This window comes from Oreochromis aureus, linkage group 2 (assembly GCF_013358895.1).
Source record: "Oreochromis aureus strain Israel breed Guangdong linkage group 2, ZZ_aureus, whole genome shotgun sequence".
NCBI classification, from domain to species: Eukaryota; Metazoa; Chordata; class Actinopteri; order Cichliformes; family Cichlidae; genus Oreochromis; species Oreochromis aureus.
The window spans coordinates 20,480,247-20,495,012 of record NC_052943.1 but is presented as its reverse complement, the minus strand read 5'-3'; the positions used below and the strand labels follow the sequence as shown (position 1 = coordinate 20,495,012).

The 14,766-nt window shown below is 37.3% G+C and overlaps 1 protein-coding gene across 1 annotated transcript; it reads right to left on the bottom strand.

The window, feature by feature from the left end:
* LOC116333502 lies at positions 1–4,675 on the bottom strand. The gene is made up of 6 exons (XM_039620618.1): positions 4,506–4,675; positions 4,001–4,345; positions 3,565–3,903; positions 2,034–2,144; positions 851–924; positions 1–371 (listed from the first exon to the last, which is right to left on the bottom strand). Exons 1-6 carry the CDS (start codon positions 4,546–4,548, stop codon positions 258–260), a joined length of 1,026 nt encoding a protein of 341 aa, XP_039476552.1. The 5' UTR covers positions 4,549–4,675; the 3' UTR covers positions 1–257.
* Between the last annotated feature and the right edge of the window lie 10,091 nt (positions 4,676–14,766).

Here is a 14,766-nt window from a genome sequence, read left to right as displayed (position 1 = left end):
TTAATCAATATTGCATGCATATAATATTAACACAGTAAATATGCAATATATATATATATATATATATATATATATATATATATATATATATATATATATATATATATATATATATATATATATATATATACACACACACACACACACACACACACACACACACACACACACACACACACACACATATATGTATATATATATATATATATATATATATATTCATTCTTCAAAGGGGAGAGAGATTTACTAGTAGTCTCTCATTCCAGAGTACATGGTGTGTCATCCGGTAGCTCCCTGTTATTCTTCCATCTTTTAGCTGTTCTTGAGGGAAAATCAAGTGCCGCATAGTTCACTCCCACTTCTTCACCCTCCTGCAAATTAGTAAGAGCAAACTGTAATTGAACAACCAATATAAAACCTGGTTAGGATTTACATTATACAGTTAAAAACACACAGAACATAGTCACAATTAACTGCAAATTCCTCACAAACTCTGCTTCCTATAAGAATAACCATATAAAATAATAACCATAACCAAAGTACTTTTTTAGTGTTAAATTGAAAAATGAAAACAAACAAAGAGCATAGTTGAAAATTGAAAATTAACGAGTGTCTCTCTGTGTCAAAGTTCAATTCTTGTTGACTCATCAGTCCAATCCAGCACCCTCACTTACAGCTCTTGTTGGGATGCTGGTTGTGGTTGATTACTACACTGTAATTTTACACTTCAGCTTCAGATTCATTTGACAATTTGCATGCATTTCACATGATAAAAGTGTTCTGTTTTTCTTAAAGTAAATTTTAAGCTTACTGGTTCTGTGTTTGTCTGAAAATCTAATATTTTATATACCACATTATTCAGTTGAGCCACAGTCGATCTCTCCTGTTGACTGACTGGAGATTGATTGGAGGCTGTAACTTTTCCTGTTAATAAAAAGAAGACATTACCATTGTCAGAAGACATACAATGAGATGTTAACAGTGTTAAAAACATATGCTATTAGGTGTAAATGTTTCCCAGGTCAGAACCAATAATCTAATCATCAAGACTAAATTAATACTGCATAGGGACTCAGTTAGCTGTCATGTTAGCTTCAGTTCTTTTTACTATAAATATTATGATGGATACATTCATTTCATAGTTTAGTCTACTCTAACTGTTACCAGAAGATTCACACTGTGAACATCCTGTTCTTTTACATCAAGAAATAAAATCCGTCTACCACAATGGCTGCATTAGTCTATGGAGTCACTATCATGGTCATAAGAACGAAACGTGATACGACTTCTGCTTCGCTTTCTGTATCTGTGACTCATCCAGGAAGTAGGCATCTGAGGTTTGGTGTTTGAAAATGCACAAGACAGATTTGATAGATCTATAGTGTTTATGTCTAATTCTGACTGAAATCTATCACATCATGCATTATTAGTGAGGATTTCCCCAATGTCACCTCAAATTTTTGTCATTGCTTGATAAATGGCTCAGCAGAAGCTCTTCTGCTTATATACTCTATGTGGGAAGTTGGGACATAGTTCATTTCTGACATTCATAATTCGCAAAAAACTATGGTGGTGAAAATACAAACAACATGTTTGGGGTATACTGTCAAGAAAACTTGAACTAATAGTACCTGATACGACATTTGAATTTCTACCAGTTCAGAAACTTTGCAGTTCAGGAACTGGCAACTTTTTTCTTCTTCTTTTTTTTCCCTCAGAGGACCATCCACTAAAAACCCCCAAACTGAAACCTTTCACGCAAAGTGCTGAAAGATGTAATTTTGTAGACATGGCCAATCATGAGCATGACCAAACAGCAGTGAAAACAGTAACTCAAATAACCACTCATTATAATCAAGGGATCCAGAAGAGAATCTCTGAATTTTGAGTAGAACGTTGAAGCAGGTGATCAACAGCAGCAGAAGGCAACACCTGATGCTACTCGTGAGTGTGTGTGTGTGTGTGTGTGTGTGTGTGGGTGTGTGTGTGTGCACATGTGTACATATGTGTATGCATGTGTGTCAGTAACTTACCTCTGCTGTGTTTCCAATCTGGTTTTTGTTTTCTGATGAGAATCAGTGCAATATTCCCAACCACAGAGCAGGTCAGCAGTATCACAAGCACAGTAACCAGCGGGAACCCCTCTGGAATGAGAAAACATCCCAGACATTTAACATCTCATTTACAAGTCTGTGTAACAGTGCACGTCTACATACAGAGCAGTTCTATATAAAGTACATATAATGATTATTTTCATATTTAGGACTTTAAGACTCTTTTCACAGAAAGCTAGAAACAAAAAACATTCTGGACTGCAACCACTTCACTGACTCATTTTCCTACATCTGCAATACCTCAGTAATAAATTAGCATAAAAGTTAGTTCGGGCATTCACTCATGATTTTTTATGTATATGTTCAAATTTTACTTAGCATTACTTCAGAACAGTTATATTAAAAAAACTTGCCCCACCCTGAAGTTCATGACAAAATGCCTGCAGACAACCTTTTTCTCCTCAATCTCAACAGCACTTTTCGTTCCCTGCATTACACAGTAACAGCTGTACAACAAAGCAAGATTAAGGGGCTAAACTATGTTTAGCTTAGTTCTATTTTCACTTTCACAAAGGTGGCTCTCTTTCAATCTGGCAAAATGAATGAGGCACCTCGTGTTGAATGCATTCATTTATTCATTCATTGCATTTACTCACCATTGGATTGTACAATATTAATAAAAAATAATTCTAAATCTAAAGATATAAAAAAGAATCTGGGATAATCTGGGAAATTTGTCCATATACGGAATAGAAAAGAGAGTGGTGCAGACAGAGTTCACAAATACGATTGTAGCCTTTTTTATTATGAATAACTGTTCAAGTGTTCCCTTAATTTTTTTGTGGGCTTGTCATGATCAAATCATAAGATTAATGATTTTCTGCAGCGAAAGATGATAATGAGACCAATCATCTCTTACTGCATTTTAGATTTTGTCACAAAGAAAGCCCAGCTATGTTGAACATGTGTCATAGTGCACCCTTCTGCTAAACATCAGCACATTCATATTTGGCAAAGTTTAAACACAGTTGAAAAGAACTAAAAAAAAAAACTAAACTAATTCTGTACGCTTCATGTGACATATTCTTATTATACAATTTTCCTATTGGATTGTAGTGTATTTTAATTGTTCATATTAACAACACTGATCACAACATAAATCATCATATAAACTACACAAGACAACATGAGCAGCTGAAACAGAGGGGCCTTTATGTGACAAAGAGAACACTGCAGGAAATGGGGAGAAAACACATACACAGAAAAGTACAGAGAAAAAAAAGCAAAGGTCACAGAGGCAGCCACATGCCACCTGTGAATTTATCAACTCATGTGGGCTGTAAACTGAAAAACTACTTCATAGGTCAAAGAAACCAGTGAGGCTTAAGAACATTATAATGTTTATATAAGATTGAGCAGACTTAAATTGCTCTCCTACATGTTCACAAAATCAGTGCAGCAACAACTGATACAGATAAGCAAATATTAAAATAATACTTCAAAAACATACCTATCTTCACTTCTGTTCCTTTACCAAACAGGATCTGTCCACATGTCACCACAGCACAGTAGTACGTCCCAGCATCAGATGAGTTTGTTATAGTTTTGGACAGACTGTAATCACATTTCCCGTCCTCTTTATTTCTGATACTGCCGTGGTAAATGCTGCCTGGATGGGATTCTGATGCACCTTTAAACCAGTGCACTTTGTCTTCACCTGGACACTGATCTGTGTCATCTTTGTTCTCAGAGAGGAGTGAACACTGCAGAGTCATTGTATCTCCCAAATGTACTGACTCCACGTCTGAAGTTTGTTTCACGGTGAAAGATTTCTGCTGCGTTTTTGTATCTGTGTGAATCACAAAAAGACACAAAATAGCATTAACTGTAATTGTTTGGGTTTAGAAGCAGATATGACAAAAAACAGTCAAATTAAAATACATTACCATTCACTACTAAAAGCGTGCTATTAAAAAATTCCATTACGTATGCCGTTCCTCCTTGGCATAAGTATGTTGCTTCATCTTCTTTGCTTGCATTTCTTATGGTAAGAGAATAGATATTACCCACTTTTGTGGCACTGAATTTTGAGTTGTTAAATTGTCCCTTACGTGATATTTTGTCAAAACTTCCTGAGGCAATTGTTTCAATCATGTATCCAAAATTCAGCTTATACCAGTAAGACAACCCAACATCATCCCTAGGGATACTACATGTCAGAGTCACATTATCTCCAAGTTTAGTCACAGTTATAGAAGTCTGGAAAGGACCCTCATTCCCTTCGGTCAAAGCTAAAAACAAAACAACACAAAACACGGTTTTGGTTAGAACATGACAGGACAAAGCATCTTAAAAAGGTCTCATCTATATATAAACATTACTCAACCTTACAGATTTTGTTTTATATTGTTTACAGTGTCACATGTTTCAGTGCAGAAGAAGTCAACTCACACAATGTACTTAGAAGAATCAAAGAAAGCAGTCTTCTGATCATTGTGGTACCTTAGCCTTCTCTCGCACAACTGATGTCTTCCCACTCAAAGGAAGATTTAGTCACAAGCTGATCAAGGTTTACCAAGTGGAAATCACAGTGATTGGCTGAAGCACAGAAAATGCACTTCCTGTAAAATTCAAACCATTTACAATGAATCTACACTGTACAGTTTGTTGTTGCTGATGATTCTGCAGGAAATAATCTGGTATAACTGAAGCATAACAATAACAACTAATTCCTACAGTTATAACCAGGCAGCATAGGTCAAAGTATAAATTAAAAAAATAAAGTTTTCAGTGCTCACAAACTACACACTTATTTATGTGATGGCCAGCAGAATCCAGTGGTGCATGACTCAAGTGCTGCAGTTTTGTTTTGACTGCACACAAACTGATTTGTGTCTTTTTTTTCCAGTCAAAGTCGTAATCAAGCTAGCAAGGAATTTGGAAGAAAAACATTCCGATATTTAGAAGAAAATCGTTACAAACAAAGATAGCTAGATCAAAGCACATTTTAATACAACAGGGATCAGCTCTTAGCCCTTTCTTGTTTTTAATGGTTGATTGACAGGTGGACAGATAAAATCAGGCAGGAGTCTCCATAGACTGTGATATTTAAACATTATTTGCCGTGAAGGTACGGAGGAGGTGGAAGAGAGCCTGGGGAGTAAAGGTACTGGAGAGAAGAAAATGAAAGTCAAAAAAAGCAAAACAGAATTTCTCGGGATTGCACTTCTATCAGGATTTTACTGATACAGTCAGTTACAGAATAATACTTTATGCATCTACATCCCAACATTTTCGGAAAAGGTTTTAAATAATTATTTTCAATGCAATGCACAGATCAATGCGTGTTTGATTTGTTGGGTTTTTCCGGTTATCTTCAGTTATTAAAGAATGTGTGAGTTTAAAAAAAAACAATCATACTTTTACAGTGTGGTAAAATTTCAAATGGGATCAGAATACTTTCAACATCGCTAAAAGCATGAAAGCATTCTGATCAATGTTAAAAATCTTGCTCATGATTCTAAAAACAAAACCGCAACAACAACAACAAAAACTCTATTCTGATTCTATTTCTGGTCAAAGTGAAAGTGTGAAAGTAAAACTGTACAACAAATTATATCAATACTGTGAACAATTATTTCAGAGGCTAGAATTATCCTGACACCCTTAAACATCAGGGACCAAAAATGTTTTTTTTAATCTGACATGATATAATAAGAAAGTACTTACAGTTGAAGAAGCCACAGCACATTGAGCAATTCTCTGAGAGGTGAGAAATGATGGGGGGGAAAGTTTAAAAGAGGCCACCACACAAGTACTTGACTGCAGCAAGTGCATGATGCAACTCATATTTTCCACAATACAAGCAAAGCGATCCCCATTTCACATAGCTACAATGCATGTACTTAAATTTGGTGTTGTCACTTTAAAATAATAATCTGAAGAACATTACACAAAACAAATAGATAATGAATAAAAATATATTCAAACAGAGTTAATAATAGTGTGTTCATTGGTCATTGCCCAAAAAAGCAGAAAAGCAGCTATCCACTCATCTGGATAGCTGCTCTCTGAGGTAAACAAAATACTACACATATTTGCACACAACATTAAAGTAGCTCTTTATTAGACAGTTTCTTCCCCAGTTGAAGAATAACTTTGTTTTTAGTCTTTTTCTATTGAAATGTTTTACATGCATACTTGAAACAGCCAAACATGAGCTGTCACTCTGAAACAGAAGAATATCAGTACTCCTTTTATACAGCAATGCAGTAAAACGTCTTTTTAATGGTTACTTTTGTTTCTTTTGGGATCAAAAATGTATGTAAGCACTTTCTGAACTTATCTTTGTAGATCTACTGGATGCTTCCTGCAACTATGTGTCTTTTTCACATGGTCCAGCCTAGTTTAGTGTGTCCCCTATATGTGTGAATTATTAATCTTTTATGTTCTAGCAAACCCAGGTTTTATTTCCCTCCATGCTGCCTTAGTCTAATGGCAAACCATGAAATAGCAGTTTATCTGTATATTTACATGGACATAAATTGTCCTTTTATTTCTCTCAAGTTAGAATGACTTTTACTTAGCTTAAGTCTCAAGAACAGACAAGACTTCTCATATATCACAAGTTATGATCTTTCTATAATACTAGCAAGTTATAGGGTTAGGTTATTCTTGCATAAACCCACCCAAAAACTCACGAAAAAAATAAGTATAAAAGTAGTATAAAAAGGCATTGCATGGTGTCTCCATAGTTAAGTTTAACTGCTGTTTCTGAATGAATTACATCTCTACCACCCCTCCAAACTATGGAATATTTCTCTTTTAAAAACTGGAAAAACATGTATCACTGGATTCAAATTTGTTTTACAGTAACTATCTTGAAGCTGTTGTCAGTTCAGATGCACTAAATTTGCTGTCTTGTGCAACCAAAGTTTACTGGACTCCCACTAACAAATATGTAGTGAACTGAAACCTGCTGAACAGGAGTCTTTGTTGCGGTGGGGGATTCTGTTATGACATACTTTCAGTATTTTCAAGGCTTCTGTTTTAACTTAGTTGCAATTATGTACACTGTAAAGAATGACTTGAAATTGTTTTTTAAATATATTGGTTATTTTCTGCCATCACATTATTTGTTTTACACACATATCTCTGAATTGTAAATGGTAAAATCCAATTGGTGGTTAAAAGACAGAAAGATATCCTTAAAACAATGGCAGTATTTCTAAAGCTTATATTTTACAGTGTATGTATAATTACTGAATTTTGTTCTTTTGGTCAAAAACAAATAAACAAACAAACAAACAAATAAACATTGCTTCTACAAGCATTTATAAAAGAACAGCTTGCTTTGAACAGCTCAGTGAACTCCAGCGTGGTATCATGAGAGGACGTCACATTTGTTACTAAATGGTTCACAGTCAACTGTGAGTGGTGTTATAACAAAGAGGAAGCAAATAGGAATGACAGCAACTCCACCATGAAGTGGTAGGCCATGTAAGGGGGAGTTATGGTATGGCATTATTTTTCAGGAAGTGAGCCCGGCCCTTTAGTTCCAGTGGAAGAAATTCTTAATACTTCAGCATAAAAAGACATTTTGGACAATGTCATGCTGCCAACTTTGTGAGAACAGTTTGGGTATGGCCCCTTTCCTGCTCCTATATGACAGAGCAAGGTCCATAAAGACAGATGAGTGAGTTTGGTGTGAAAGACGTTGACTGGCCTGCAAAGAGTCCTGACTTCAACGTCATGGAGTAACTTTAGGATAGAGGGCAGAGTCTAACGTAACATATGGAAGAATGGTCAAAAATTCCCATAAACACATTCTGAAACCTTGTGAAAACCCTTCCTGAAAGAACTGAAGCTGTTACAGCTCTGAACACCTCAGAATTCATTTGGCTGCTTCTGCCCTGTGTCTCATCCTCAATCCTGGGAGCCTTGCACGCTCAAGCTATGTATAAATGATGTGCTATGCTTTAGATCATTCTTCTGGATCAGCCTTATCCATACTTTTTCCTTACCAACATTCTGGTAGCTGATTGTGGTTTCAACTGTCCAAAGAATGTTTTTACAGAATTAACAGTAACTATCTTGAGACTATTGTCAGTGCAGATGCACTAAATTAGCTGTCTCGTGCATAGTTTACTCAACTCCCACTCACAAATAACTATGTAGTGAACTGAAACCTACTGAACAAGAGTCTTTGTTGTGGTGCATATTTGTATTAGTACACCTTCAGTATTTTCAAGACTTCTGTTTTAACTTGCATGCTTTTTTAACACTAAAAATATAATTAAAAAATTAAAACAGGAAAAAAGAGATTAGTGGTCATTTTCTCCCATTAAACTAAGTTTTTGTTTTGTTTGTTTTGTTTTTTGTACCTAAATTTCAGGAAATGGTAAGATTTTAAATTGTGTAGTAAAGTGTAGTTAAATATTTTCGTTTGTATTTTTGTTTGGGGGTTTTTCACCATATATATATATATAAAATATTTCAAATTCTTTTCTCTCTTGCAAGCTATGTGTTAATTTTGTGTAGTCTGTAATTTGTAATCTGATCATTCAAAAGCTGCACCACATAGTGACTAAATACAAAATCAACAGATCAACACAATTACCATATGATACAATAGTTCTTCCTTGGTGCAAAAAGCAGATCAGGTGCTTTGATGATTAAAGTTCACTGTACGTTTGCTGGTTGGTGAGCTTTGCCACTTCAGAGCAGACTTGTAATCCTCTTATCTCATGAACTGTGATATGACACTTTCCCTGTGTGCTATGCAAACAGAGCTGGGCTAAACACTTTATTTGTTGTTGTATGTATTGTTATGTAAACCAAAACAAAATATACAACAACATTATTCCTCCTGACTCTTTTACATTATCAAAGCAACATAATGTAAAATAAGATAAATGTTAGGATTAGGATTCCCTAATTAGGGAATATTAGGATTCCCTAATCCTAATATTAATATATTAGGATAATACTGCACAATTAGTGAGATAACTTCATTAAATTTCAGAAATCCTGTTTTTCATGGATGCCTGGATGTTAAACTTAATCGTAGAGCAGCCACACTGATCATTTTATTAACGATGAAATAATTTAGACAGTTTTTAAACTCTCACTGATGCCGCAGTGTTTAGCTGGACTGGCCATCGGCTCGATAGTGATTTTTTGTTTTTATGGGCCAATGTGGGGGGGGGGGTCCGGTTTTTTCCAGTAACGGTATAAACACTGAAAGGTGGTGGATTGGCCAGATGCTGGGAGATGTGTAAAAATAACTCAATTGTTTAGTGGTGGCTATTGCGGAGCTTCCACAGATTCAGTAACATTAGCAAGTGGTGGAGGCCAGCAGATGAACTTCAGGTAAGAAGTTATGACCTGCAGTCTGTCTGGGTCAGATATAAACCAAGTTTAGGTGGAGTTTATTTTCGTTATGCTGACTTTTTACAGTCAGTTACAATAACTCGTACTGCGTACTAGCTAGCATGACGGAATTTATATACTGCTGGGCGGGTGTTATGATTTTATTGATAGTGAACTTTATTTTATTCATAAGGTTAGTTATTAGAGTTTCCAACCGTCCCATAAAAAACGGAATCATCTCGTATTCAGAGAAAATATTATTAATATATTATTGAGGTGAAAAGGAACACAGTTTGTCCCGGACTTCAGCTACAATGAAAAAGACACAAAGCTGGAGTTATTCTGTCTTTGCTGCACAACTGCTTCTTCTTCTCTCATTCTCTCCCCTCCCTCTCCTGTTGCTACTTCAATCATGAAACTGATTAATGATGAGCTGATCAGCTTTTCTCTCTTGTTTGTTTATCGCCCAATTTGCGCCAGAACGGGGAAACCGGCTAAACAACAGCAGCACGTTTAAGCTTGATGGGTGGCCTGGTGGGCCGGTCTCTAGTTAAAATGCCCGGGCCGATTTTTTGTCCCAGTCCAGCCCTGGACCCAGCTAATGACATCAGACTTAAAGACCGGATAGCAATAGCGCCAGGCGGCCCATAATGTAATTAGTATGCTACAAAAACCCCACAACAAAGGAGGATGTGAAGTCAGTGATATACCTGCTGCTTGGTCTGTGGTTTTTTTTCAAGCTTGGAGTTTTTTGTAGCCTTTCTCCTCGTTGCCAGGTTTTAAAAAAAAAAAGCGGCTGATTGTCACAACTCATTGAGTGACACTGAGTGATCTGCCAGTCAATTGAATGCAGTCTGTGGACGTCACATTATCGAATTGCTTGAAACCCCAGTGGAGTAGATACTAAAAAAGTACCTGTTACAGCTACAATTGCCTAATGTAATGCTAATGCCGCTGTACTTTAATTGATGTTAAAACTAGCTATTTGCTGATTAGGAAAGCATGTTTACGGTTCAAAAGCAAATAAGCAGGTTAACACTACACTCTGCCAGATAACTAAATTATCTTTACTGTCTCTATGTCTGTCTCATTTCCCTCCCTGGGCATCAGACAGTTTTGGTTTTAATGTTTTTTGGGGGTTTTTTTTCGTTGTTTCTTTTTCCTGTCCTGCAGTATCACGGTCTGAATGCTTTGCTGTGCCAAACGCATTTTCTTTCCTAAGAGGAGCGCCTTGGACTCTCTGTAGGATCAACTTTATATCTTTGATTTTATTATTCATATTATTATCTGTGTGGCTTTTATGATGACACAGACAGGGGGTGAACAGCATGAGAACAAAGCAGAGGACAAGAAAGGAAAGGGACAGAAAGGAATAAAGAAAAAAAGGGGGTGCGATGAAACAGGTAGATATGCTGGGTCAAGACAAAGGGAGGTACACAAATGAACATTGCATTTGCTCTTTGTGTGTGTGTGTGTGTGTGTGTGTGTGTGTGTGTGTGTGTGTGTGTGTGTGTGTGTGTGTGTGTGTGTGTGTGTGTGTGTGTGTGTGTGTGTGTGTGTGTGTGTGTGTGTGTGTGTGTGTGTGTGTGCGCGTGTGTGTGTGTGTCCGTCCATGTGAAAGAGATGTTAGCACAGGCAGTGGGGGGCAACAACCAGTGAGGAGCAGCAGGGAGGGGAGTACTCTTACAATGTCCCAGAGGGACTAAGGCTCAGTAAACCCCAGAACCAGGCCTAGCCACACACACACACACACACACACACACACAAACTACGCCACCCTCTGAAGTACTGACGGATTGGTGTCCCCTAGAGCCAGCAGTGTCATCGGGATGTAGTTAAAATCCCTCCAAATCAACAGCCAACCCCAGCCATACTTGCCAACCTTGACACCTCAGAATTAGGGGGACATTCAGATATACATATACAAAAAAAAAATTCAATTTCACAGTGTTTAATTATTTAAAATTATTTATTTAAAGTAAGTAAAATGCCACCGTTGTTACTGTCCCCCAGCCGGGGCTGTCGAAATTCAGATGCTGCATCCACCTGAGGACCCGGACTTCATGGTCTAACTGGACTAGGTCCTCCGAAAGCTGGGTAGGCCGGAAGTGAGTGATTGTACATCACGAGCTCTCTCGGTGGAGGGAAACTCTGCCGCCTGCTCCTTGCTATCTAAATATAACTGGACGCTGGCGTAAATTCTCGACCATCTCACACTTCTGTTTAATCAGTTTTCTGTTTGACGTTTATTCAGCTGTGTGAAAACCCTCCCGAGGGATTAATAAAGTTTTATTTAATCTAATCTGATCTCATAACTTTGATCTCAGCCAAACCGATTTACTCAGGAACAAATAAAACACGGAAAAAAGTCAAACAATCACATTTTAGGTTATCTAAGTGACTTATATATCATGTTTAACCTGAGTAGCGAAAGACCGCGGGGGTTTGAAAATGATGTGCCGGGAGTTCGCTGTTCTCGCCGGCTCAGATATTTGAAGTTTACACAGGTACATTCTCGCCTGAAAATCTGCTAAAAGTTTATTTTGTGACCCAGAAAGAGCAATAAGAGCAATATTAAAACGAAGTAGCTGCCGCCATTGTCGGAAACTGGAATTGGCTGAGCCGCGCTATGAATTCTGGGATATGGTTTTTCAATTTTGTTGTCTGGGTAGAAAATCGGGAGAAATCTGGAAGAATGGTGGCTCCGGGAGATTTTCGGGAGGGGCACTGAAATTCGTGATTCTCCCGGAAAAATCGGGAGGGTTGGCATGTATGACCCCAGCCCCACCCCAGCCCCAGCCCCACCCCAGGAAATTGAGGTGTAAAAAAATCCGCCAGCCCCCCTCCCTACTTATCTGTGTGAAAAGTGGTCTGTTGGATGCGTGTATGGGTGCAGCTCAGTGTATTAGGGGTAAATAGTGAGAGTGACTGTGTGAAAACTAAGCACTATTAAAATTGAGGGGACAGATGCAACACGAGATTGCTGCAGAGGAAAGTATTATTATTACAATTTAATAGGCTTTACTAGACAGTTAAATTAATATTTATGCACATTCTAATACCTTTACAGAGAAATTCTCAAAAGTATTGCTGCATACTTCTGATAACTGAAAGATTTTGGTGGAACAGGGCCAAAACCAGAAATATTTATGTATGGAAACAATGAACATTGAACTCATTAGATGCATGTTTTAGCACCAGTGCACCTGCACCTGTGCCAAATCACAACAAAAGTTTTGCACGTTTTTCTTTCAAAGAATGTTGGTACGTATTCGTCAGTGGCTGTGAAAGAACAAGCAAAGCCACATGTGGCAGGCGAACTATGAGATGCAAGTTGTGGCTGGCTACTTCTCTGCTGCCGACACCCCGCCAATCCTGTTTACTCAGAATGTACATGATATTTGGTATCGACAGGATATGTAGCTCGTTGACAAGAAGCCTCCGCAGGCTATTTTTAGCTTAAACCGTTAGACAGATTTCAGTTTTCAGCCTTCCTGGATATGGCCTTGATTATTATAAGGCCAAAACTAATTACTCTAAACCTGAACAACTGCAAGTGTGCTTAAGTTAAAAAAAATAATTTCAGTGAATGTCTGAGAGTTAAACTCTTTCATTATTTAATGAGGTTTTCAGACCTTGCGTAAAATGGTGGAGAGAGGAAAAAAGAAAAGACATATATTAGAAATGAGGATGACTATTGTCTGGTTTCTTATGAGGTAGGTATGGGGGACTAAAAAACAATCTTAAGACCCATCACATAACACCCAGTCCACATTGTGTAATGCTGCTTTGTCAGCATTATTTGCTGTATCCCTGTTGCATGTCTTTCAGTGCTAGTACATTGACTCTCCTATCAGAGATATGCTGGCCCCTGACAACTCCCACATTTAACAAACCTGTAGAGTCCTCGTTAGAAGGCTAGAGGGGTGGTAGTCAGGACTGGTTCAATTTGGACAGGAGTGGCTAACTCCAGGCCTCGAGAGTCAGTTAGATGTGTCATTGATCCATCACAGCTGGTTTAAATGACTAAATTACCTTCTCAACATTTCTTGAAGTTCTCCCGAGGCCTGGTAATGAACTAATCATTTGATTCAGGTGTGGTGACCTAGAAGTTTGTGTTTTTCACTTTTTTCTTCTCCCTTTTCATCTTCATTTCTACTCAGTTTGGTTTAGGAACTACATTAATATACGTATGACTGACCTCTCAGTTATGGCATGACAAATATTCATTAGAGCAACTACGTCAAGGGACACATTGTATGTCAATTAGCCACATTAGTAGCTTCGAAAAAGTGATACTTATTTGGATAGTCTGGGGATGAGTGATAAGTGATAAGTTCACTATAAGCTAACTATTTAGTGGCGCAATGCATAAAGGTCAGAAAAAGAGGCATGTGAGGTGAAGATCAGCTGTCTCTGCCACTTTCACTTTGAACAAACATTAAAATGTACCAGGTGACTAAGCAGCACATTTTCTTTTCAAAACAAAAAATCATGATAACCACATTTCTGCAATAGAAATTCTAAATACTATGTATACTATGTATATGAACTGCTGCCGTTAAAAAAACAAAGCGGGAAAAGTTCAGAAACTAAAAATAAAAAACAAGAAAAAAAACCTTCTGTGGATTCACACCACACAACCACATCACTGCTTAATTTTCCATTCATTGTTCATGCTGCATGTGAAACATCAACCACAACCAAAGAACCATGTATAAATGAATCATTTACAAGTTACTTATTTTTAAGTTTTGCGTAAATTAAATCAACTCAGTGCAAATATTGCACCCTCAGAGAGACATGACTCCATTCTCCTTTTGGTAAGTTTACAGGCAGCATAGCATATCATCAGCAAAACATTGCTCTCACGTCTCAGACACTGTTTTTTTCCTTTTTTTCTGCGCTTACAGATGACATCACACGTCTGAACTCTGACCTCCTGGAGCTAGTGAACTACAAAAACTAACTAGAAATGTGTCCAAAAATAAAACACAAATAAATAAGAATAGTCTTTAAAGATTTTCCCAATGATTCAGAAAAATGTACATTTTATAACTGCTTTTAGAGCGCAACACCAACACTCAGGTAGATCATTGAAACTCTGATCATTAAAAATTTTGTTTGATGATCACAAAGTGAATGTGATGCTGTGCTGCATGAGCCCACCAGTTCCCCACTATGTATATTTTTAAAATGAACACTAATTGCACATTTTTCTCTTGTTGTAAATGGTTGACGTTACTAAGGTCAAGTCCCTTTCATGACTAGATTCCAGAGTAAAAAGTCAAACACAAAGTAAGGCCACATGTAGTCCTGCTATTACTACAAAAACTGTTGC